Raw genomic sequence first — 26,172 nt, 5'->3', positions numbered from 1 at the left:
CCTGTTCCTATCGTGCCCTATTGCCTCGGATTTGTGGAGTAAATTTCTAAGGTTATGGAATATCTCTACGGTGTTGCCCCAAGACCCTTCTTCAATTTTGTGCTCGTGGTCGAACCTAAGGAATAATTCCCTTATTTGGAGGTTTATTCCGGCTGTCATCTTTTGGTCTATTTGGAAGGCCAGAAATCAGGTTGTATTTGAAAACGGCAAATGTGACTCTTCTGTTCTGTTCTTCATTACTAGATTTAGATTGGCTAAATGATTCTTGGCTAAATACCCTGGGGTTCGGATTCTGACAGACCTTCTAGTAGGGGATCCTACGCGGGCGGATAAATTACTCTCTAATTCGAGTTCTAAGAAGGTTATTTGCTGGTCTCCTCCTCCATCAGATATGTTCAAACTTAATGTTGACGGGGCAGTGACTGCAGATGGGATGCAGGGTGGTATTGGTGGTGTTTTGAGAGACTCCTACAGCTGCACTTTAGCTAATTTTTCTTCCGCAGTGGGCCCTGGTCCCCCTATACTATCTGAACTGAAAGCTATTAAGAAAGGATTGCTCTTCTTCTTTTCATCCGATTGGGCCAACAAGGGAAGACTTATTTTGGAAAGTGATAACAAATATGCAGTAGATTGGGTTTTAAAACGGCAACCTACCCCTACTATTTTCAGTGAGTTGGTGGAGGAAATTGGAGTTCTTGTTACTACAAAGGGAGTTGTTCTGAGATGGGTTTCTAGGAGTTGCAATATGGAGGCAGATAGGTTAGCTAAACAGGGAATCGGTTGAGTGTTGAAGGCTTAGTGTTGTACTATACGATAGTGTTGGTGTGGGGTTAGGCTGATGGGTGATGTTTTCCCATCGCTATTTGTATTATGGTCATGTTGTATTTTCGAGGGTTAGAGTGTTTTGTGTATCCTGTGTTCCTCAGGATCAGGATGTATTGTGTATCTTATGTAATTCTGGTTTATCAATAAAATGAGGTGCTCTTTTCCTCCCTCAATTAGTTTACATCAAATGTAAACTATGAGGGAGGTTCCTAAGGAGTCCTCCTATTCCTATCAAAAAAAAAAAAAGCTTGAACTTCTTGTTTCAACTTCTCTTGCATTTTTTTATTTTAGAGTAACTTGTTGCTTTGACATAAATAGACTGGCTGTCCATTTTAAAGGTGTTATACCTCCCAAATTAACTGTTTATATTTATCTCATAATTATTACTAAGACGTAGCCTAAGTGTTTTATAAAATATCTGGAAAAACTCACCAAAAAATTGGCTTACTATTTTGACTTAGTTTCATGTTCAACACTATTGTTTTGAAAGCATAGATGTTAATCTCTAATTTTAAAGCTGTTCCAAAGAGGTGCTAACATGAAGTTATCTCTTTGCTCCTTATCATTGTAAATCCTCTTCTTTTGTCTCTTTATTTGGGATGGCTTAACATTGATAGACCACGCACAATTAAAGCTTCTAAACTATTCTTAACATGAAAAATAGTCCATAGGCATATAAATTGAAACTATGTAGAGAGCTTTTAGATGCCTGTACTTAAATATTCTAACCTAATATAATTTAGGTTGGTGCTCTCCAAGATGTTCGATCTGAGCTGTCAAAGTTGCGAAGTGTTCTGTTCTATAGAGTTTTGGAGGATCTGCATGCACATCTTTACAATACGGGTGAATACAGGTATTTATCTATTAAGGGCTTTGATTTTCTATGTCATATTCTTCGTGCAATTCATCTATTCATTTGTTCATATTGCATTGGAAAGAGAGAAATTTCTTTTCTGGTTCTCTACACTTTCTGCGTTCTATCTATGCCAATGAAAGACATTTCGGAAAGTTTTCCCTTTTACAGAACTCTTGTTCATTACACTGATTAAATTTTGCAGCTCAATTGCAGCAAGCATGCATGAAAAGGATGATGAAGTGCCTACAACCACAGCTGTTGCATTTACTATAAATACTTCACATCCTGTCTCTCGAAGAACCAGGTCAGTGAGAGGTGATAGTATGTTTGGCAGTCAGGGACTTGTAGATGGACCATACAGGCCAGGTTCCATTGATGGAGGGTAAGTTTAGATTTTTCCTTTGTTTTAAATATACTTCTTTATGTACTCCTGACTTTCCCTGCCTCACATTTTAAAGATGAAACAAATTTGTAATTATATTTGGTTGTCTTTGTTTTGCATTTCTCTTGAAGTATGTTATGGGTTTCAAACATCATAGAGTGTATTAACAACAACCAAAAAACATCATATAATGTATGCTTTAACAGTTATGATAGTAATATATTCATTGCTTTTAAGTGTTAATAATGACTTTGATTTACTGGAATGGTACTGAACAAAAAACTTATTATGAGTGAGAAAGGTAGAGAGAGAAAGAGAGTCAATGTGACAGGTCGTTCATCCTCCGATGAGGAATGGCTGTCTTTGTCCACAATCTTAGTAAGAGAGTTACTAGATTAGAGTTAAGAGAGATTTTTAATCATTATGGAAGAGTAGTGAGGGTCTTTATTCCAAGTTTTATGGTTAAACCGAATTATAAATCATCAATGTTTGCCTTTGTGCAATATGCGATGGAGGAAGGTTGTAGAAGAGCAATACAGAATGCTGATGGAACGCTGATTGATGGGAAGAGAGTCTCAGTGGGGGTTGCAAAGTATAAGAAGGGTAGGAAAAGAGGAACAAAGGAAAATAGATTATAGTTGGAAGGTAATAAGCCAGTTAGAGGGGACAATGGGAGGCAGCAGGATGAACTGGAGAAACCGCGAAGTCTGAGGGACGGTAGAACGTATAAGGAGGTTTTGAATGTGGATAATAGAAAGAGAATGGATCATGAAATACTGGAAAACAGGGGAGGTCAGAATAAGAAAATAAATGGAGTAAGGAATGTATGGGAAATGCACATCCCATTACAAGATTCATGCTCGGTGAAAAATTCCTTAACAGGGGTCATCAAAGATCACTTACAGCCTGATGTAGTGATGAAAGCCTTGGCAAAGGAGGGATTCGAGATAAAAATAGTTAGGTGGGGATATGTAAGGAATGCCAGTGCTATTGTGTTCAATTCAAACGAAGATTTCTTAAAGGTGTGGTCGAATTTTCGAGAGAAGTTATACATCTGGTTTGAATGGTTAGCTCCGTTGGTGAATGAAGAAGGTGTTCCTTTGGCATATTGCTTGGTTGAGTTGGTTGGTTTACCACTCCTAAGCTGGAATGAACCTTTTTTGGAGAAACTTGCAGGAAGGTGGGGAAAGTTTGTAAGCATCCCGGAGGAGACAAGAAATAGAGAGGACCTCTCATCGGCAAGAGTGTTGTTAAGGGTAGCAAGTCCTTTCGATGTACCCGAATCTATTACTGTAGGTTATATGGTAGATCGTAGATCCTTTAAAGTTAAAATTAATTTGGGCTCGAACTGTAAAGCAAGCTCTGATGCAAATGGGGAAGAGTTGCAGAACTATTCAGATGATGGTTATAGTGTTGATTATTCGAAGGAGGGCGATGGAGTATGTGCAGAGAAGGAAGAAGGCAATCGGGGAAAGTCAACTGAGGGAGTTTGGTCAAAGGTGGTCACGTGGCTTCACAAAAATCAAGAAAGTGGGATGATAGAAGAAAGTGGGGAACAATCTCTGGAAAAAAGGCTCACACGCAAACCAATATTAATGGGGTGTCAGGCAAATTTGAATTAAATCCTAAAAGGGATTATGCGGGTCTTGGGCTACGAGAGGTTGTGGACCAGAGTCATTCAGCCCATTCTGATTCTAACTAGGTGTCATATTCCCCAATTACAAAAATAATACCTGTTGGGCCTGCTGTGAAATTTAAATGGGACAGGCTAGAAAATCAATCCAAGGTTCAGTCTCTTTTGGAATCAAATGAAGATGAAAGATGCAACAAAATAGAGGAGAAAAATGAGGGAGTGCAGGAAGCTGAGGTTATTGTTTTCGGTGAGCAAGTAGAAGGAAAACTGATAATGGAGGAAAACAGTGAAGTTAATGTGATGAGGTCTAAGCGGTGGAATTTGGGATATTTTGTTTCTACAAGTATGTCAATAAGGAGTGCACCTGATGGAAGGAGGGGCAGAGCACGATTTGCTAGAGTGTATAGAAGGACAAGAGATAGAAGAATCTGGTTGTGTTCGGGTATTGAAGAAGATAACACTGGTTCAGACGGTATTCTGGAGCATAATCAGAATATTACTGAATTTAGAAATAATCAACAACTTCCTTCAAGAATTAGTGGATGTGAACAGGATAAGGATAATATTTGTTCTGTCAATTTTCAGTGTACATCTATGGTCCCCCTAATTCGTAGCAAATTTTCAGAGAATGTGGCAGCAGCTACTTTAACTACTTCAGGGACTGCAAAAGATCATAGAAGGAAGAAAAGAGTGTTAATCATTGAAGCCTTGGACTTGGTAAATAATTATACTGTTTCTTCATTCCCTTTTTCGAAGTTGCTGGAGGAAGCACTGGCTACATGGGAAGTTTGTCAAATGTTAGGTATTCCATTCAAGGAAGGGAAAGAGGTTTTTATTGAAAAAATTTTAAGTCTTGAGAAAGGATCAAAGGTAGTAAGGGAAGGTTGATTGTTGGACAATTTATGTTGTTTGCAGGATTTGTCTTTTGGTGTTTGGGGGTGATTATTTTACATGCATAAATTAAGTATTATATCATGGAACATAAGGGGTTTAGGGAGAGGTGAGAAGTCTGTAGCAGTCGCAAGGCAAGTAAAGAAGATAAAACCGGTTTTGTTTTTCATTCAAGAATCTAAGCTGGAACAATGCCATATGTCGATTACAAGGAGGATAGGGGGTAATTTGCTAAAGGGAGTGTTGGTGTCTCCAGCTCAAGGATCATCGGGGGGTTGATTAGTTTCTGGAATGAAAGTGTGGTTCAAGTCACAGGTCAGCATGTTCACAGTAGATTTCTGGCTTTAGTGGGGAAATTTATGAATAGTCAAATGGAGTTTGCATTTATAAATGATTATGGGCCTCCTATTGAAACTGAAAAGGAGTTTTATGTGGAACTGTTGAATTATGTAATTTCTCTGAATCTACCAGTATGTATTGGGGGGAGATTTCAATGCGTATCTTGATCCGGAAGAAAAGCAAGGGAAATCACAAAATTGGCATGCCATCGATTTACTAAGATCATTTGTGCAACAAGCTAACCTTATTGATTTGCCTATATTAGGAGGAACTTTCACTTGGTGTAACAATAGAGAATCTTCAACATGGGTTAGACTAGATCGGTTTCTAATTTGTGCCAGATTTCTTAACAGTTTTCCTAATGTTGCACAATGTCTTTTACCGAAATCAATTTCAGACCATAATTTGGTCTTGTTGGAGGATGTTTCTATCAATTGGGGACCTAAACCTTTTAGGTTCTTCAATTTTCTTTTGGAAGAACAAGGCTTTGATGAGCTGGTTAAAGAATCAATGGCAGTCGAGAAGAAGAAGAATAAAGGGGGAATTCTCAGGATGCTACAGACTGTTAAAAATAAAATCAAAAACTGGTCTGGAAGCACTCACAGAGGGTTGGCATAGTTCATTTCACTGCTGGAATTAAAAATCAACGATTTGGACAGAAAGTCACAAGCTGGAAATTTTTCTTCAGGTGAGTGGGATCAGTTGATAGAATTAAAAGGGAGTTATGGAGGCTGCTGAGAATCGAAGAGAGTATTTGGTTTTGGAAGTCCAGAAATAGATGGATTAAAGATGGAGATAGAAATACAAGGTTTTTTCACATGAGTGCTTTGAAGAGGAACAGATTTAATATGATTCATTCATTGAAATCTGAAGGTGGGGTTATTAAGGATCCATAACAGATAAAAGCACGTGTGTTCAAATTCTTCAAGACTGCCTAGAATGCGAGATCAACTTTGGAAGTTGACGGATTTAATTTTGATTTTAAGCAATTGACAGTAGCTCAAAGGGATTATCTTGAAGAAGAGTTTAATGAGCAAGAAGTTTGGCAAGCAATTTCAACCTTTGAAAGTTCAAAGGCTCCTGGTCCGGATGGTTTTACCATTGGCTTCTATAAGAAATATTGGAAGAATTTGAAGGAGCAGATCATGGAGTTTTTCTCAGATTTCTATAAAGGGAAGAAGTGAGTTCATGGGGTAAATCATGCATTTATTACCTTGATTCCAAAGAAAGGTAATCCAAAGAGTATTGAAGACTATAGACCTATTAGTCTTGTAGGCAGCTTATATAAAATTCTCTCAAAAATTCTTTCAAAGAGACTTATATCCCATGTTAATGATATAGTAAGCCCCACTCAATTTGCTTTTATTTCGGGGAGGCAATTGCTGGATTGTGCATGTTTAGCTAATGAAGGAATCAACTTTTGGAGGAAACAAGGGCTTAAAGGGTTGTTTTTAAAGTGGATTTCAGTAAAGCATATGATAATGTGGACTGGCAGATTCTTTTAAGGCTAATGAAAGACATGGGCTTCGGCGACAGGTGGTGTTCATGGATTTCACAGTGTATTTCCACTGCTTCAATTTCGATTTTAGTGAACGGGTCACCTACAGAAGTTTCCTATTGCTAAAGGCTTGAGACAAGGTTGTAGTATTTCTCCTCTTCTGTTTAATGTGGTTGGTGAATTCATATGATGTTAACTAAAGCTGTGGAATCTGGCCTATTTCAAGGGTTTACTTTTGGCAGAATTCAAAACAACTTTACTTTGTCTCATCTTCAATTTGCAAATGACTTAATTATTTTTTGTCAAGCTTCCATTACCCATATTAAGAATGTTAGAAGAGTTTTGCGGATTTTTAGCTTAATGACGGGGTTTCATCTTAATCTAGCTAAAAGTAAACTTTATGGTATTAATGTGGAGGATGACATCCTGGGAGATTGGGCTTCGGCTATTGGCTGTTCTATTGGTTCCTTTCTGTCGGTCTATTTTGGCCTTTCGCTAGGGGCAAAAAGGAATTGCGAGAAATTGTGGGAGCCGATCATCGTGAACTTGAATAAGAAATTGGCAGGATGGAAAGCTTCCTCTTTGTCAATGGCTGGTAGATTGGTGCTTATCAAGTCAGTATTATCATCCTTACCTGTCTTCTATCTATCTATGTTCAAGATGCCATCTACTATATGTCAAAAGTTAAATTCTTTGATGGCAGTTTTTTTATGGGGTAGAGGTAGAGGTGCACAAAAAATCAGAATATCCGATTTTGCGCAAAAAATATCCGAAACTGGATTTGGGAAAAACCGATTTTTTTTAAACCTGATCGGATATTTAAAAACCGGATAGTATAATCGGTTTGGGAAAAAATTGGGCGATCGGTTTTTTTACCGGATTAAAAACCGGTTTGAAAAAAACCGGATAAAAAACCGATTTTTATCCGAAAAAAATCCGGTCTAGGGTTTTAAAAACTAGCCGTTAAACACGGTTATCAAAACCGACCGGTTCAACACGGTTCTTGGTTTTTGTCCTTAGCAGGCGTGCGTGGAGCAGGCTTGGAATGGGCTCAAAGAATTCTATTTTATTTCTTGGTTTTTGTCCTCAGCAGGCGTGGACACATATTGGAATGGGCACATGATGGGAATTGGGACTTGATTAAAATTTAAAAGGCATGGGCAAGGAATTTGTTTGATTAAAAAATGGTGCTCCTGCAGCTTTAATGCTCCCAGTATATATATATATATATATTTTTTATAGAAATTGGAGGTCTCATTAAAAACCTCCTTCGTAGTTGACTTTTTCGAATAGGAAAAGGTCGACCAGCGGAAGGAGGAAAAGAGTACCTCAATTTATTAATAACAGAAGCATACATTATAAGCCTTTACAAAACAACAAATACTTAGCCAATCCCTGCCTTAGCTAACCTGTCGGCTTCCCAATTACAACACCTAGGAATAAATTGCACTACCAAACCCCTGAACATTACATAAGACTTAATTTCCTTGATTAAATTACTAAAAAACACCGGAGAGAGACTAGGTAAGTGGACCCACTCCACTGCACTCCCAGTATATATACATATATACGTTAGCTCATGCCTGCAACTTTAATGCTACCTGTGTTCAATGCAATGTATAAATAACCAATTTGGTACCCCAAAAAATAATATAATTATATATACATATATATAGGCCGGCCTATCAGGCTTATAAGGCTTTATAATAAGCCTAAGCCTGGCCTATTTAAGTTAATAGGCTTTTAAAAAAACTCGAGCATGACCTTTTTATTAACTAGTGCTGCTCACTTCTGTTTTAGTTAGTAGAGTTTTATGGAAGAATGATTTGGATACCAAATTTTCTTTTGAGGTCATACAGTCATAAAATTTATGGCAAGGAAATGTGATTAAGTGATTTCTTCTATTAAATATTCATCTCCGAATCTGTTACCTGTTTTAAAATCTTCTCTTTTACGGATCTTGTTACATAAATTTTCTCCACCATTATCAATATTTGTGCATGGACTTTTAAATTTTTATCATGCACAAATCATCCGAAGTCTTTACCGTTTGGTGTTTGTATATATGCAGAAAGTCATTAGGCTTCTTTTAATAATAATAATAATAATAATAATAATGTTTCAGATTCTCTCTTTTTTACTTGATTTTTTTTTTATAGGAAGTTAAGGCCTCGTTAAAAAACCCCTTCATGATTAACGGAACACCAATTGGTGTTCCTTAATCAGCGAAATGAGAAAAAGAGTGCGTCATAATTCATTAATAAGTAAAAGATCACATAATGTTTAAAACAAAGAAGCCCCTTACAAAAACAACCCGAAACACACCGAAGAACACATCTTTCACTCAATTAAACAATATCCCAACCCAACAAACAATAACTCCCCAATACCAGCCTTAGCTAAGCTATCAGCTTCTATGTTTGCCGTTCTGTCAACCCATCTGATAGCTCCTTCCAAAACTCTTATCATGGCAACAATATCTTTGACTAGATGAAGGAAAACACCAGGACAGCTATCTAAATTCTTAACCCAATCCACAACAAGTTTGCTATCAAATTCAACAATCCACCGATTCTTAAACCTCTGAAGAATATGCTCAAAGATAAGTACACCCCTCTTGATGGCAACAAGCTCCAGCAAAGTTGGAGGGCCTGGATCTGCAGATTCTTTAAAAGAACCCATAATCTTACCAGCCTCATCTCTTAGTAAACCACCCACACCGCTCTTTCGCCAATCATTGCAAACTGCTGCATCTACATTCAGTTTTAGAAAACCCTTTGGAGGAGGAATCCAGGACACAATTTTAGTAGCCGAATTTCTGGAAGAAGAACAGAAATTTGCAATAGATGGATCACTTATCAGGGAGTCTTTAGTAATATTAACCTCGTTGAACTTAGCTAAGAACCAAGAAGTAAGCCTTAGCCTAGCCATGAAAAATAACTCAATGTGATCCAAAGACCTTCCTTCAAACACCACGGCATTCCTAAATTTCCAAATGGTCCAAAGCACTACCCCCGGAATTAAGGACCAAATAGAAGAAGAAAACATCATGTCATTCCAAGCAAGTTATGTCTGGTCTGCAGTTGAATCTTAAGAAAAGCAAGTTATTTGGTGTTAATACGGCTACAGAGGAGGTGGAGGAGTGGGCGTCGTCTATTGGCTGTGCAGTGGGGAAATTTCCTTCTGATTATCTAGGTTTGCCTCTTGGTGCAACACGGAATTCAACCGCTCTTTGGGATCCAGTTGTTTCAAAATTTAACAACAAACTAGCAGGTTGGAAAGCTGCCACCCTTTCCTTGGCAGGGAGACTAGTTTTGATTAAATCGGTTCTCTGTTCTCTTCCTACTTACTACTTGTCTATATTCAAAATTCCATCATCCGTAACTTCTAAACTCAACTCAATCATGTCTAAGTTCTTATGGGGAGGTGGAGCGGAGAAAAATAAGATTCATTGGGTTAGTTGGCTTAACGTGTGTAAGCCAAAGGAGGCTGGTGGTTTAGGAGTGTTAAATATTAGCAATATGAACAGAGCACTATTGGGGAAATGGTCTTGGAGATTTGCAAATGACAAGGATGCTGTTTGGAGGAGAATGATCTGTTCAAAATACAATATTGATCCTTTTTCTTTATTGTTCAATCGCAAAATCCCAGCTCAAGCTTCTTGGATTTGGAGCTCGGTGGTGAATTCTTATTTCAAAGAAGACTATTTTGGTTGCTATTTTCGCAGCATGTTCAGACTAGAAGTTGGGAATGGTCAATTTATTCAGTTTTGGCAGGACAAATGGGCAATGGACTGCCCTCTTAAGGTTTCTTTTCCCAGGTTGTTCGCAATCTCTACAAACCAGCTTGGAAAACTGATTGAATTTGGCGAGTTCAGCTCTTTGGGATGGATCTGGAATATTCAGTTGAGGAGAAGCTTAGCCGATTGGGAATTTGAACAGTGGGCTAACCTGATGGCTATCATTTCTAATTTTTATCTGTCTAAAGAGGCAATCGATGGTCTGATTTGGAAAGGAAACGGAATTGGTGTTTATTCTGCTAATTCATGTGTGAAGACTTGTTCTGTGGCTCAGAAGGAGGATTATGTTTGGAAGAAATTTGTGTGGAAAGGTCTGGTGCCACCAAGAGTTGAGGTATTCATGTGGCAGGTAGTTCTTCAAAAACTGCCAGTGAGGTCTGAACTGGTTAAGAGAGGGGTTACGGGTATAACAGATCCTTCTTGTCCTTTATGTAATTTGGAGGTTGAATCTTCTTCTCACTTATTTTTCTCGTGTTCAGTTGTGTGGTCACTTTGGAACAAATTTGTGCAGTATTGGAGTCTTTTTGTGGTTTTTCATACAAATGCGCAGAAGTTTCTTCAAGCTTGGGAAGATATTAATCCTAGGTCTGCCATTTGGAAGTTTATTCCTGCCGTTGTTATTTGGACTGTTTGGAAAGTAAGAAATGATATTGTTTTTGATAGAGGGAAGTTTGACCATCTTAATCTATTTTTCTTAGCAAGAGTACGACTTGCATCTTGGTTTTCAGCTAAGTTTGCAGATTCTGTTATTTCAATGGATTCTCTAATCGGGGACCCGTCCCTTGGGGATTCATGCTTCCCTCTCAACAAATCGATGGTTACTACAGTTCCTTGGTCCCCCCCTCCTAAGGGCTTTGTAAAATTGAATGTGGATGCTGCTACAAATTCGGATTGGAACAGCAGTGGAGTTGCGGGTATTCTAAGAGATGAGGAAGGTCTTATTCTAGGATCTTTTAAGGAGGCCACGGGTCCAGGTCCACCTATTATGATGGAGCTAAGGGCTATTCAGAAGGGCTTAATTTTCTTTGATTCAGTGAAAGGAGGTATTAATGGTCGTTTATTGTTAGAATCAGACTGCAAATTGGCAGTGGATTGGGTTAAGAATGGAACTTTCTGCCCTCAGATTTTTGTCAGTCTTGTAAGGAACATAACTATTAAGCTAAAAGAAGTTGAGGGTGTTATTAGATGGGTTGCTAGGGCAGCCAATATTGAGGCTGATGGGTTGGCTAAATCTGCCATTGGCTAATTCCAGTGTATCTTAGGGGTATTTTATTTTGGGTTTTTTCAAATTGTTGTAAGGGGCTTCTCCTTGTTGTAATCTTAGGTATTATCATTAATGAAGTTTAAGGCACTCTTTTCCTCCTTCCTCTGATGAAGGAACTCATTACAAGTTCCTTAATCAAGAAGGGGGTTTTTAATGAGGCCTACAATTCCTATCAAAAAAAAAAAACTTATTTCATAGGGACCATGCCACCTTGCAAGAGAAAAATAGATGAGGAATAGATTCAATCTCTCTTTTACATAAAGGACAAGAAACATCAACAATCCCCGAAACCCCTCTTTTTTGAAGCTCAAACTTAACTGCCAATTTCTGATGGGCTACTTGCCACATAAAAGTTTCTATTTTAGGAGGCACCAACCCCTTCCAAATACATTTCTCCCAGAAACTATCTTTTACCGATTCAACAAAACAAGTCTTCATACAAGAATTAACAGTAAAAATGCCTTCCCCATTCCCTCTCCAAAGCAGACCGTCTCTTGACTCTTGGGATAGGCTGAAATTATGAATGATGACTAGAAAATTAGAAAACTGTTCTAACTCCCAATCACATAGGTTTCTTCTCAACTGGACATACCAAGACCACCCCGATGAATTGAACTCACCAAATTCCTTAATTGTCCCAAATTGATTCAATGAAAGAGCATATATCCTCGGGAAAACAGTCTTCAAAGGATGATCAAGAGCCCAAATATCTACCCAGAACCTGATTCTCTCCCCATTACCCACTGTGACTTGGAACATGCTACGAATCTTGGCACCAAACTCATCCTCTTTAAAATGATTATTAACCACTGATTTCTAAATCCAAGAAGCATTTGTAGGATATTTTTTAGAGAAAGAAATCAAATTAGTGTCCTGATTATATTTGGAACTTATCAACCTCTTCCAAATTGATTCACTGTCATTAGCAAACTTCCAAAACCATTTCTCTAATAAGGCCCTATTCATAAAATTAAGATTCGGCACACCCAAACCACCACAACTTCTTGATTTACACATTGTTATCCAGTTGACCCAGTGTATTTTCTTAGATTTTGCCCCTCCTCCCCACAAAAAATTGGCCATGATGGATTGCAACTTAGTATTCACTGCTGTTAGAATTTTAAACACAGACAAATAATATGTAGGCAAAGAACATAATACTGATTTCAATAAAACCGGTCTCCCTGCCAAAGAAAGAGTTCTTGCCTTCCAACCCGATAGTTTCTTGAAGAATTTCAGCACAACCGGATCCCACAAAGCTGAAGAGTTCCTTTTTGCTCCAAACGACAACCCTAAATAATCAGAAGGGAAAGTACCAACTACACACTCAAGATCCCCCGCCCACTCCTTGACCTCTTCATCAGTAATATTAATGCCAAATAACTTACTTTTGCTGAGATTAAGCTGTAGACCGGACATAATTTCAAAAACCCGTAGAACTCTCTTAACATTTAAAATATCCGTCTTAGAGGCATTACAAAAAATAATAAGATCGTCTGCAAATTGCAAATGGGATAGCATGTAAGAACCTTCTTCTTTGCCGACAACCAAACCATTAAACAACCCCGAAGATACTGCCTTGAGAAGCAATTGATTAAGTAGCTCTCATATAAAATTAAACAATAATGGGGAAAGCGAACAGCCCTGTCTAAGACCTCTTGACATTGAAAATTCCTCTGTAGGCACACCATTAACCAACACTGAAACTGATGTTGTGGTCACACACTTTCTTATCTAGCTGCACCATTTTATGCCAAAACCCATTTTGTCCATGACTTTGAAAAGAACATCCCAATCCACTGTATCATAAGCCTTCTGGAAATCTACCTTAAACACACAACCCTTCAAACCTTTCTTTCTCCAAAAATCTATTCCTTCATTAACTATAAAAGAACAATCCAAGATTTGTCGACCAGGAGTAAAAGCAAATTGTGAAGCACTAATGACATCGTTCATGCAACATCTCAACCTTCTTGATAGACATTTCGAAAGGATCTTATACAATCAACATACTAAACTAATAGGTCTGAAATCATCTAAGCCCCCAATGTTTGAACCCTTGGGGATGAGGGTTATGAAGGTGTGATTAATGCCATGCTCCCAATTTTTACCCAAGTAAAAATTATGAAAAAATTTCAAAATATCAACTTTCAATGTGGTCCAAAACCTTTTGAAAAATCCCATGTTAAACCCATCCGGCCCTGGCGCTTTGTTGCTATCACATGAATTCAAGGCCTCCCAAACTTCTTGTTCCGTAAACCTCTTCTCTAAGCTTGTACTCTACTCTAAAGTTATTCTCGAAAAATTCAGCTTGATATCTTCCACTTCCAGGGTAGACTTGAAATTAAAGGTTTCAACAAAATGATCACGGACACTTGCCTTGATGAGAGTCGGGTCATAAATGATTTCATCTTTCACTTTGAGAGCATTTAAAGAATTCAACCTCCTCCTAATTGAAGCACAAGTATGGAAAAATTTTGTATTTCGATCACCTTCTTTTATCCATTTCACTCTTGAATTTTGAATCCAGACTTGCTCCTCAATCCTGTATAACTTCCACAATTCTGATCTTAAAGACCGCAATTCTTCAACACTGTCTGTACCCCTTACTACCTGCTATGACTGAGAATTCTGCTCTAATTGGTGAATCTTCCCTTCTAAAGCAGAAATGGTTGAAGCTGGAAACTGATCTCTCCTTCCAGACCAACTTTTAATAACTTATCTCTCTTTTTTACTTGATTTTAGAAATATTATATTTCACGGTTTGTTCATTTGTCTGAATTTGCATCTCACCTTTTTCTTTTTCCAGTTCATCATACGATGACCATGATGAGGATGGTTATTTGGAGCCACATGATAATTTTGGTGATGCAAAAGATAGCAAAGTTATTTCTCCTCAGATCCCATCGTGGCTGTCGGGTTCTACTCCCGATGAATTTGTTGTATGAGTCCTTCACTTAACATTACCACTGCATCTCATGATGTTGACTTCATTAATTTCTATGACCCTTAGCATTGAAACACTGTTTTCATTTTGGTGATCTAGGAAACAATTAAAAAGAGTGATGCTCCACTTCATGTGAAGTATTTGCAGACCATGGTGGAATGCCTCTGCTTGCTTAACAAAGTTGCTGCAGCTGGGGCTGTAATATGGTTAGTTGCTTTCCTTATGTAGTAGAATGTTTTAATGTTATTTATATTCTTTCATTGGTGCTTTTAGATAGAATCTGAAAATGGTTTTGTACTATAATCTACGGTAATTTTCCTTTATCTCATTATCTGTTCATGATTTTTCAAACGGTTTTCTAATAAGATATATGAACTCAAATAATTCTGGATTTAAATTACATACTGAGCATGATGGAAAGTAGTCTTGAGGCATTTTATCTTTTGATAACAGCTTGCACTTAACAAACTAATGACATGTCTGCTGTTGATATTACCTGTCTTCATAATGATTTACCTATGTATCAGCCAACGATTGCGACCCACAATTCATGAGATTATCACTTCCAAGATTAAAGCGTGTGCAGAATTCATTAATTCTTCAAGGTCTGGAATTGATAAGGCCACTCGAATTGGTAACTCCAGTCTCCACTTTATAAAAGGACATGTTGAAAGCTACCAATTACCCAAACAGAAGCATCAGAATGGGATGTCATTGGCTGGGACTCTGGTGGCAGTGAGCCCTGTCTCGCCTGTTATGGCTCCTACAGGAAAAGCACAAGTTGTTGCCAAAGAACTTCTTGATTCAATTTTGGAGACTGTTGTTCGGATATTTGGTGAGACGTGGATTTTTTTTGTTTAATGGTCTTATTCTCTTTCAATTTTGTTTACTCTTATATTAAAACTCAAACTAAATTCTCAGTTGTAATTGATCAGAGAATCATGTTGTTGTCGGAGAGCTTATTCAGTCGAAATCTACCCTACAAGTTGACCCAAACACACAAAAGTCACTTTCAACAAATGTAAACCTTGATTCTGAAGCATCTCAAGTTACTGGAGGTTACAGTGTTGGCTTTTCCTTCACAGTTTTACAGGTCTATCTTCTCTGGTGCTTTAAAAATGACAGTTTCTTTTGGGTAGTGATTTTGGCATTGTTACTTGAACTTACATATCTTCATTTTTCAACATTAATTGTATTATGTGCTACAGAGTGAATGCCAACAACTCTTATGCGAGATTCTTCGAGCAACCCCTGAGGCTGCATCAGCAGATGCCACGCACACTGCCAGGCTTGCAAGCAAGGTTCCTACAAATGAAAAGAGGCAAGTAATTAGAGCCTCTTACTATGATACTCATAGGAAAATTATAAGGATCCATCAATAGTTTCCAATCTTCATCTATGCTTTGCTACTGCATTTTCATATCTGGGTTACCCTTTTTGTCCAGTGTATGTGCGTGTATCCTTTTTCCTCATCTCTCCCTTTTCATCGAGCCAATTGATAGGATTTACTGTTTTGCATCCATTTGTAATTATCTCCTTGTATGCTTGAACAAAATCCAACTGGAATTTGGTTTTTCATTGTTTTGGCTTGTCATTTAAATAAATAGTGGATGTTCAAAAGACATGAATTTTATTCAATATGGTTCTATATTCAATCATAATCAAGTCATGGGAAATGCACAATGAGTTAGGAGGATATAACTTGTGTTATTTATTCCCTTAAGTTGCCATATTTCTTTTGACGCATGTGTGTAATATTCTTAGCGTGCAATACTACTTTTTTATGGGTTTCTTTTGTTTTACTTGTCCCAAGAATTGCAATCATAGGTAATTTGCAACACTATTTTCATCTTAACTAGAGCAAAAAATCAATATCAAATTGATTTTATTTTATACAGGCTACAGATTCTGGTGTTTATTCCTAAGTGGTTTTATCCCATATCAGTTATTTTTTAAGTTTGTGGTGCTCGCATTCAAGTTGGTCTCTCCACCATGGCCAGTTAATTTTAAGTTGGATACTTAATATAGAATTAGAGCCCAAGTTCTGTGTATTTTTCATTTCTTTCCATTGTTTTTGCCCCTTATTTTTCCGTTGACATGTTATCTCTGTTGGTAGTGGTTTAAAGATAATGGGGAGTAAGTGGTCTTATCAGATAAGTCTTTAGTTTTCTCTGGCTTTATATCCATCTTTTTCCATTTTTTTTGCCCTGGATTTTTCTGTTCACATGTTATGTCTGTTTTTGGTAGTGGTTTAAAGATAATGGGGAGAACATGGTCTTATCAATTAAGTCTTTAGTTTTCTGCGGCTTTATATTTAAGTTGGGTATCTCTCCTATAATCTACTGGCTCTTGCCTGGATGCTTAATATTGTGTACCACTGCTAGCACTTTGGCTTTGGTTTTACAATTACAACTGTGATAATTTTCCTATTAAATTCCCTTCTTTCTTAATTTTGTTCGACAAGAGTAAAAGTTGATAGTGTTGGTTACAGGGATGGGTCAGAAGATGCACTCACTTTTGCTTTCCGTTTCACAGATGCTAGCATTTCAGTTCCAATCCAGGGTATGATGAAATCGAGTTATTGCAAAACTCATTGAATTGTGTTTAGTTCCTCTTCCATAATATATATATTATTAATGAGATTTGATATTATATTAATGGGCTCTCAATGAAAGGATTTTAGTTATTATTTGGTGAAGTTCCCCTATTTGTTATTATTAGTATGAATCAGACAAGGAGCAATTTATGTCTGGCCAATTAAGTAAAATTTATCCTGATAAGCTTGACTCTTTGAATTTAATTCCTGAGAGTGATGACTATACCAAATATGTAATATATTATAAGAATGAGGGTTCACCTTCTCGTGGTTTCTTGGAGAAAAAAAAGCATGATATGTGAAACTAAATGAATTAAACTCCATATAATTTCCAAACATACTAGTAGAAACTTATTTATCTTCACTGTAAACATTGTAGAATTGGAGTTCTTGCTTATGTTTAGCTGACTTTTTGTATGGTGGTGATATTTAGAAGTCTATTTTTCTTCTTGAACAGAATTCATTTGAAGTATTTTATGTTTAGCTAACCGGGGAGAGTATAATGAGATTTTCAATTAGCTTTTAGATGTAAAATCCACAAGTTTAACTCTTTTAACTGAAGTCATTTTTTTATCCAAAGTGCTTGATTCGGCAGGCAGTTGGAGTAGGAGAATTTTGTTTGTGCCGATTTAATATAGTCTCTCTCTCTCTCTCTCTCTATGTATATACATGTATATTTCTTTGCAGCAGCCATTCATGATTTCTTTTCTTGTTTTTTTTGATAAGATTGGAAGGCCTCGTTAAAAACCCCCTTCTTGATTAAAGGAGCTTAGGGGTAAGCTCCTTAATCAGCGGAAGGAGGAAAAGAGCGCCTTAAAAATTTTATTGATAATAAAAGTTTACATAAGATTTAAACACTACACCAAATTACATCACATAAAACTTAACAACTACTTTCAACTAGACCTCCTCGCTGGATCAGAAAATCCAGTGATAGAGCCTTACAGTCAACCTATCCCTTTCTTAGCTAAGCTATCAGCCTCCCCATTGCTTGCCCTTGAAATCCACCTCACTGAATGAACCATACCATTTGAAAGAGACAAAATCTGATTAACTAAAGGCGAGTAGAAAGCAGGAGCCAAAGCCGGTGATTGAATCCATTCCACTACCGACTTGCAATCACACTCAACAATCAATCTCCCAACAGGTACCCAATGTGATGCCAGAAAAATTTCAATGCCTCTTTGAATAGCCTTTAATTCAGCTAGAGGAGTACCTTGGCCAACCTTCTCTGAAAAAGTCAAAAGTGTGCGACACTCCCAATCTCTCAAAATACCTCCAATACCTCCACCCGAGCCATCAAGCCTAGCAGCTCCATCAACATTCATCTTAAGAAAATCAACAGGGGGTGATCTGGTGATTGGAAATTTTTATTTTCCCTTTCCTTCTTGAGTTGCAAATTTTGTAGGTGGAACCTCTTTGACATGCTCAATCTGTGAATCATCTCCTCACCGACATATATTGTTGTATGCTATGTCTCCCATGTAGGAGTTGATCTGGTTCTCCAAGGATTGAATAAGAAGGGTCCCAATGTTTCGCAAGAGGGTTATGGCTCTGCCGCTGTCTTGCCTGAGCAAGGCATTTATCTAGCAGCATCTTTGTACCGGCCTGTTCATCAGGTTTGGGACCATGAGAATCAAATATCTATGTTTTGGAACTTATTTTTTGTTACATGTTCGTTCATGGGTCTGCAAATGGTTTTTTGTAATCTAATGTGTGGTGCAGTTTACAGACAAGCTTGCTTCTATGCTGCCAAAAAACTATTCCCAGCTTGGGTAAGTCTCCTTTCGGGGCTTGTATGTGGTTCAAATGTCATGAATGATATGAAAAGTATTTAAGGTAGCTGTTAGGGAAAGAACACAAGTATTTTCCATTTCTCACTGTGCTATTCTTTTGTCAAATCCCTTGTCAAAATGTTCAGGTTTGCAGTGAGACATGGAAGGGGAAAATATTTAAAACCCTTAAATTTCTCTGTATATTATCAAATCTCTTTAATTTGTAAAATATGTGGCACTATTTTGCGAGTGTGCTGTAATTTGACATTAATGTTCATTTGTATCCTAAAATTTCTATAATTGCAGGAATGATGGATTGCTAGCCTTTGTGGAGAACTTTGTGAAAGACCGCCTTTTGCCAACCATGTTTGTTGACTACCGGAAAAGTGTCCAACAAGCCATATCTAGCAAGTTCTATAACCATATGGCTGCCACAATTATTAATATTCTTTTTTATATTAATCATATAGTATTGGTATTTCTAGATGTTTCGCATTTTAGGATGACAAACTGACTATTAAAACTACGCATCTCATTTTTATATTAATCGTATGCTGTTGGTATTTTCAGTATTTAGCATCTTAAGATGGCTATTACAAGAAAGACAAGGAGGGGTTTGATCTAGTTTGTTGGATGTTAGCTTAGGCTTGTTTCACCAGTACTAGTGAGCGAGTACACTGAAAAGATGGTTCGGCAGTATATAATTAAAAAAATATAAATAAATCTGCGTGAGATTTTAGTTAAGCAAGGCATCAATGAGATTAATGTATCATTCGCTACTGATTTACCTGCATTGGTGAAAGAAAATATATATGTCCATCTAAGTGAAGTGTAGTAATTTCATTTCAGAAAGCAGAGAATAATGGAATAAATTTTTGTGAGAACCATGTTGCAAGAGACTAGGGGCAGGTTTGTATAGGGAAATGCAAGGTTAAAAAATGGTTATACATCAGTTATATCAATACATGTGCTCCAGCTTTGTTTCTCCTTCAGAATTCTTAGCTTTTTTTGGTAGGGTTCCTTTCACACTCGTAACCTTAAAATGTTTCCTTACAGGTCCTGCCGCATTTCGGCCACGGGCGCATCCCAGTGTTTCATATAATTCATCCATTGAGAAAGGTCGACCTGTCTTGCAGGGTCTTCAGGCTATTGATTTCTTAGCAAAAGAGGCAAGTTTATCATGTTTTTCTTATTTCCTGAAGAAATTATTTTCTTCCATTATTTTAAATATTCAGTTTTTTTCATTTAGCATTTTTCTTTGTTCATCTTTAATGTTTTGTGTACAAGTTTCTTGGCCATCGACAACTGCTCTTTGTCCTAACAGGAGGCTTTATTTTAACTAGGTTCTCGGTTGGGCTCACGCAATGCCTAAATTTGCAGCTGAACTTGTGAACTTTGTGCAAACTTTCCTTGAGCGAACCTTTGAAAGATGTCGAACTTCATACATGGAGGTATGAAGCCTTCTGTATACATGTTCTTCCTTAAGGTTTCTTGTAACATGCTTTTCATTTGTTGTTGACCTTTTTTTTGGTGTTGTCAAAACTGGTTCCACGTATAATGTTTTAAAATGTTATGCCATTGTGTAAGCTTGAGAAGTGTTGATGTGCATGCTTCTTGCTGAAATTATTTGATTTAATTGTTACTAATTCCTTATTTGTCATTGTAATTAGTGTGAATATAATAGAGAAATAATCTCTAACCATTCATTTTGTACATTCTACTACGCATATAGTAATAGACGCTTTCTGCACTTTTTTGATATTTCAGGCAGTTCTTGAGAAGCAGAGTTATATGGTCATCGGAAGGCATGATATAGATAAATTGATGCGACTTGATCCTGCTAGTGTGTGCTTACCAAATGCACTGGGTCAGTCAAATGTGGGAACTACTGTTTCTGATTCGGAAAGTATGGAGATTGAATCAGAACTAAGTGAACTCCTCTTAAATTTGCGTCCTATTAAGCAGGTACATATGCCCGGTGAAGACTAATGCCTGCTGTTTCAAAATTTCCTTTGTTCAAATAGCTGTTCAGTATTTAATAATCCTTAAACGTTAATTTGTTATGCATTTGAGGTCGACTTGCATATGAAAACTTAGGTGCCATCTTTTATATCAATTTGAAATTTGTTGTTGCTTAAGTATCAATTGAAGGTAGTCATTCTTTCATTTAACATATCTTGTGCAGGAGAATCTAATTCGTGATGACAATAAACTTGTTTTGCTGGCATCCCTGAGTGATTCATTGGAGTATGTTGTGGACTCCATTGAAAGGCAAGTTCTTTCATCTGGCTTGTGTTGGTATTTGGATTTAACATGCAATATCGACACTTACATCTTGAGATTTATTCCCTGGATCCCAGAACATGGATCTTGATGTTTCTACATGTACCAATGCTTTATGATACCCCTATAAGTTTGGCAAGTAGCTTCTTCTTTTTCTTCTATTTGATTCAACCGTGTATTTTCAGAAAATTGTATATAAGGAGTCATGATAAGGAATTGACATTTCTAAAACCTAAAGCTGTATATGCAACTGCATAGGACTTTGCATAAAAGAATGTTTTATCGTTTTCCCCTAGTTCTTGGTGAAGCATATCCTTCTGCAAGAATGATATGATAGACAATTATGCTTTTGAGAAATTCCTATTCAATATATATTCTGCTCTCTTACATTTTAAAATATATAATGAACATGCAGACTTGTAAAAGCAACCCCACTAGCAGCATTAAACCATGCGGAGAGTGGCAAGCCTAGGAATAAACAAACAAGCAGTTCACCACCTAGGGATCTGGCATCATTTGCAGATGAGTACAGAAAATTAGCAATTGATTGCTTGAAAGTTATGCGCGTTGAGATGCAGCTGGAGACAATTTTCCACTTGCAGGTTTGTCCAAATAGCTGAATTTCATATATAATCACTTTGATGTAAAAGCACCTGTGAGTAACCTAACATTATATGGCTCCAACAGGAAATGACATATAGGGAATACCTGGAAAACCAAGATGCGGAAGAGCCTGATGATTTCATTATTTCACTTACTGCGCAGGTTCTTTTCTCAATTTGTTGTTAATTTGTAGCTTGTTAGTTTTAAATTTCCAATTGATAATTGTACATCAGTCATTCTCTTTTACTTTGTTGCCCCATCTTTTCATTTTCTTCAAGCACCAATGTCCAACTTCTACGTTCAACATATATCTGAATTTTGACTTAATATGAAGGACTATTAATGATGCTATGTATCATTTCATGTTCAGCTTATCCTTAGCTGTATCTTGCGTTTGTCAGTGTCTTATTTTTTTTGTTTGTGTTTACATTTTTCTTTTTCAATTTTATAGTTATTTAGTAAGTAGTGCGCATCACTTCCCTGTAACATTCCCTTTTTAAAATAGAAATATGATTGGATTTCTGCAATTTTGATGAGTTATTTATTCTTCTCATTAATATTTCCAATTTCAAAGGGTCTGCTTCTTGATTTTACCTTTAATTACTTTTATAGTGACACCATCGTTTGAATTTTCTCTTTTCATTTTCTCTATGCATAGATAACACGCAGGGATGAGGAAATAGCACCTTTTGTTGCTGGAGTGAAGCGGAATTACATATTTGGTGGAATATGTAGTATTGCAGCAAATGCATCACTCAAGGTTGGAGTTCCTTGATAAGTTAACTTCGATTCTAATTTGGTCATCATTCAATTTCGTTTTAATTTAGTATATTATCTTTGTTCCTCTAATCAATGGGAGAGTAGGCTTTGGCCGACATGAAATCGATCAACCTTTTTGGAGTTCAGCAGATATGTCGGAATTCAATTGCATTAGAACAGGTTAGTATGGCTTCAATTTCAGACAGGGTGGAGTGGTGGGATGTTATTATTTTTATTTTGGAGGCGCTTGAAATAAGATTACATTGTTCCCATTTTTTTCTCAAGCTCATCCGCTTGTATTATGCAATTCAGTGTCCGCTGTGATTTTCTTGTCTGTTGAGTATATTCTCAAGTTTTCTTTAAATGAAGATGACAATCATTTGAGTTTTGAACCTTACAATCAAACTTAGTCCTGTCTTTGTGCTGCTCTGACTTCATTTTTCTCGAACCATGTCCAATAACCAATTTCGGACATGCATATGGGGATATGATTCTAAGGAGTGCGCAAATACATGAAAAACTTAAAAATAATTGAACATATCCGACTCCAGGTAACTTAAGTCTATTCAAATTAATGGTTGAACCTATGTTGCTCCGTTCAGAAGTGAGTGAGAGATGGGTATTTGTAAGATATAACTGCAGTCAAATTTTAGTAGTTTTCTGTTATATTTGGAAGCTCGGATCCTGCAGTGTCTACTTTGAGGTGTATGATATGTGTCTGACATGAGTAGTTTGAAAATACTGAAAACCCGAAGCAACATAGGCGAAACAATATCTCTGTATCCAACCTCAATTGGCTATAATTATCAATATTAGTTCACTAAGACAATTTTTATTTCTTTCAATAATAGTCTCAAATGTCTTCTATAATTGGAATAGTGGTTCATTTTCTAAAGCGTAATAGAAATCATAATTGGTGCTCATAAGTGGTCGGATGTCTGAGAAAGTATCATTTTACTTCATCTTTTTTACCTTTACTTTTCTCGTCAAAATGGATGGTCGGTTCTTGTGAAAAAGGATACAAGTTATGCTAGTATCAGTTGCATTACCCCACCCTTCCCTGCAATTACCCTGGCTTGGTTTCTCTTTGTGGCCTTAATGTTTTGCCAATAGTTGGATAAAAAAAAAGTTTTAAAGCTTTGCATTCAATTCAAGGTTTCTGAAATCCAACTGGTTCAAGTGTATCCTTCTGATTTAAGTTTTGCATGTACGAAGAGGTCCTGATTTACGATATCTGATGTCATAGGCCCTCGCTGCTATCCCTTCAATTGACAGTGAAGCTATACAACAGAGACTCGATCATGTCCGAACCTATTTTGAACTGTTAAATATGCCATTTGAGGCAAGCTACCGGAGCTCAGTCCCTTTTTGTGATTGATGAATAAACTCTTTCCGTTACAATTGATTCAAACCTTCCTTGATTACAGGCCCTGCTTTCCTTCATCACCGAGCACAAGCACTTGTTCACCGTGGCAGAGTTAGTAGCATTGACTATTTCCTTTTTCTAGTTGAACCAAAATATTTGCAAATTAGGTTGGTGGAAAATTATGCTTTGTTTTCACAGGTACGCTAATCTTCTAAGAGTCCAAGTCCCTGGAAGGGAGATACCTCCTGATGCACAAGATCGAGTATCGGAGATTTTATCCCATTAGTACTTTAAGTGGCTCGATTATATCTTCCGAATCAGATGATTTGCTTGCATGGATAATTTCTCATCTCCCTACCAGTACAGAACGGTGTAGCCTTTTCCTTCGAAGTTATCATCTGACAAGCGCCAACTACGAGTAATTTTTTGTGAAATACCAGAGACATGAGGTTTGTTTTATTTGCATTCATAATTATATTTATTCTTGGTGTAGTATCAATTTTGCGAGCTTCGTATTACTCCATGTGTTCTCATTGCTTATGTTTTACATCTTAGAAAGTAACAATTTCATGTTATTTTGTTATTATGGACATCAAACATCGTATCTTTGAACCCCTGTAGGAAGTCTAAGTTAGATAAGAAACATCGTATTTTTTAATGTTTGGACAGTATGTATGAATCAACTAGGGACGGGCGCTGTAATATCTTATGTTAGAGGGTGAATTTTTCAAATTTTAGGAGGGGACAAATTTACTAAATTTTAGAGATGGAAAGAGATTATCAGTTGAAAATATAAAGAAAATATCTAAAATATATATTAATTTAAAATTTTCAGAGATCGAATGCTTCCACGCGTCCCCTTCTATCCATCCTTGGAATCAGCCGAAAATCTGTTCAATCTGTAAAAGTTTTGATCAACTTTAACTCTGATCATTAGAATTCTGAAATGTTTGAGTAGTGGTGCTTATTATTAATTCTGGCCAGTTTTGATTAAGTAACTCTAATCATTAGAATTCGGTCTTAGCATATAATTTGTGTAAATTTTATGTAATATGAATAGTTAATGTATTAAAGTTTATCTAGATATATTAAAGTCATTAAAATAAGAAATTGTCGCGACTACAAACGAATTTTACATTTCCCATGCTTAAAAGAAAAGGAAAAATAAACATTTTTCTTTACGGTAAATTATAAATCTTATAATTAAATTTTACTCTCTTATTTTGTTCTTGTTTTGCTCAATTTTTTTACTAAACTTAATACATTGAGTTTTTTGTCACTATGTCGTTAAATAGTTAACAGCGTTAAAACGATGTCGATTTAAAAGAACAAAAATTTCATTAAAATGATGTCATTTTGTATCTATATAACAGTTTATTTATAATGTCGTTAGTGAAAAAATAACCGAGTGACAAAAAAAATTATTTATTAAGTTTAGTGAATAAATTAAAAATATTTAAAATATAGTAAGTAAAATAGGAGAAAATAAAGTTTAATTATTAAATTTATAATTTATCTTTTCTTATCATATTAATCTTTTTTTTATCTTATGAGATGTATTTTCTTTTTAAAATTCTTCATATTCGTGTTATTATTCGACCGTGGTGAACGGATAGATATGATTTTTATTTTTATTTCTTAGATTAACGAGATATGAATTAAGATGGATTAATTTTAAATTTTGAATAAATAAAAGTAGAGGTTTATAGGCGTTTCTTTCGAGGATGTATGACACAGGGCTCAAGCTCAACCTATAGTGATTTTTTTAATATATATATATATATATATATATTAAAATTTTGAGGTTAAGTCGTCTGGTTGGAGACATAATATTATACCTATTTCTTTTTGGTCTCTCTCTAAATATAATTATATCATATAAAAAATTATTAAATTATAATATGAGGTTAAAATTAACATGAACAATTGAAGATGGTATTAATAGAGATGTAATAAATTTATATAATTATAAAATATTATACGATATATTATGATATAAATATATATACACACATGCATATTTGTATGGTTAGATTGAAAGCCGATAGGCATCCAACTTTGATAAGGTTGAGAAAAAATCCAACAAACATTATTTCATGGTTGGTCGGCCATGCTGCTTAAAAGTAGACAAATCTCAATAAATATACGAAGTTGATTGTTCAAACACTGATAATGACCCTTTTATTTTTGCATGGCCCACTCTTCTTTCAAAATATTCAAACTTCACAAATAGTTAACATTAGTCAAATCCTTTGAAGGAATTGCCTATAATAATAAACTTGCAAAATGAATAACTTAATAAATTTTAATATAATCATTCAATATTGATATTTATTTTTAATCACATGAAGAGTAT

At 36.2% G+C, this 26,172-nt stretch overlaps 1 protein-coding gene across 2 annotated transcripts in view; it reads left to right on the top strand.

The window, feature by feature from the left end:
• The window catches only part of LOC120180796 (exocyst complex component SEC8-like), a 49,573-nt gene extending 25,232 nt beyond the window's left edge, over positions 1-24,341 (top strand). For both annotated transcript variants that reach the window (XM_039186091.1, XM_039186092.1), the window contains exons 6-27: positions 1,569-1,678; positions 1,884-2,063; positions 14,297-14,429; positions 14,534-14,640; positions 14,962-15,269; positions 15,370-15,527; positions 15,643-15,755; positions 16,926-16,996; positions 18,519-18,649; positions 18,756-18,805; positions 19,112-19,212; positions 19,862-19,974; positions 20,149-20,256; positions 20,573-20,770; positions 20,991-21,076; positions 21,504-21,690; positions 21,776-21,853; positions 22,350-22,451; positions 22,556-22,630; positions 23,697-23,792; positions 23,878-23,927; positions 24,015-24,341. In XM_039186091.1, coding sequence (XP_039042022.1) covers positions 1,569-1,678; positions 1,884-2,063; positions 14,297-14,429; positions 14,534-14,640; positions 14,962-15,269; positions 15,370-15,527; positions 15,643-15,755; positions 16,926-16,996; positions 18,519-18,649; positions 18,756-18,805; positions 19,112-19,212; positions 19,862-19,974; positions 20,149-20,256; positions 20,573-20,770; positions 20,991-21,076; positions 21,504-21,690; positions 21,776-21,853; positions 22,350-22,451; positions 22,556-22,630; positions 23,697-23,792; positions 23,878-23,927; positions 24,015-24,102 — 2,643 coding nt within the window. In that variant the 3' untranslated portion in view covers positions 24,103-24,341. The remainder of the gene's footprint in view (positions 1-1,568; positions 1,679-1,883; positions 2,064-14,296; positions 14,430-14,533; positions 14,641-14,961; positions 15,270-15,369; positions 15,528-15,642; positions 15,756-16,925; positions 16,997-18,518; positions 18,650-18,755; positions 18,806-19,111; positions 19,213-19,861; positions 19,975-20,148; positions 20,257-20,572; positions 20,771-20,990; positions 21,077-21,503; positions 21,691-21,775; positions 21,854-22,349; positions 22,452-22,555; positions 22,631-23,696; positions 23,793-23,877; positions 23,928-24,014) is intronic.
• The last annotated feature ends 1,831 nt before the right edge of the window (positions 24,342-26,172 follow it).

Source organism: Hibiscus syriacus, unplaced genomic scaffold (genome assembly GCF_006381635.1).
Source record: "Hibiscus syriacus cultivar Baekdansim isolate YM2019G1 unplaced genomic scaffold, ASM638163v2 tig00112501_pilon, whole genome shotgun sequence".
In the NCBI taxonomy this organism is placed as follows: domain Eukaryota; kingdom Viridiplantae; phylum Streptophyta; class Magnoliopsida; order Malvales; family Malvaceae; genus Hibiscus; species Hibiscus syriacus.
Note: the sequence above shows the minus strand (reverse complement) of the source record. Positions and strands in the feature narration are given on the sequence as shown.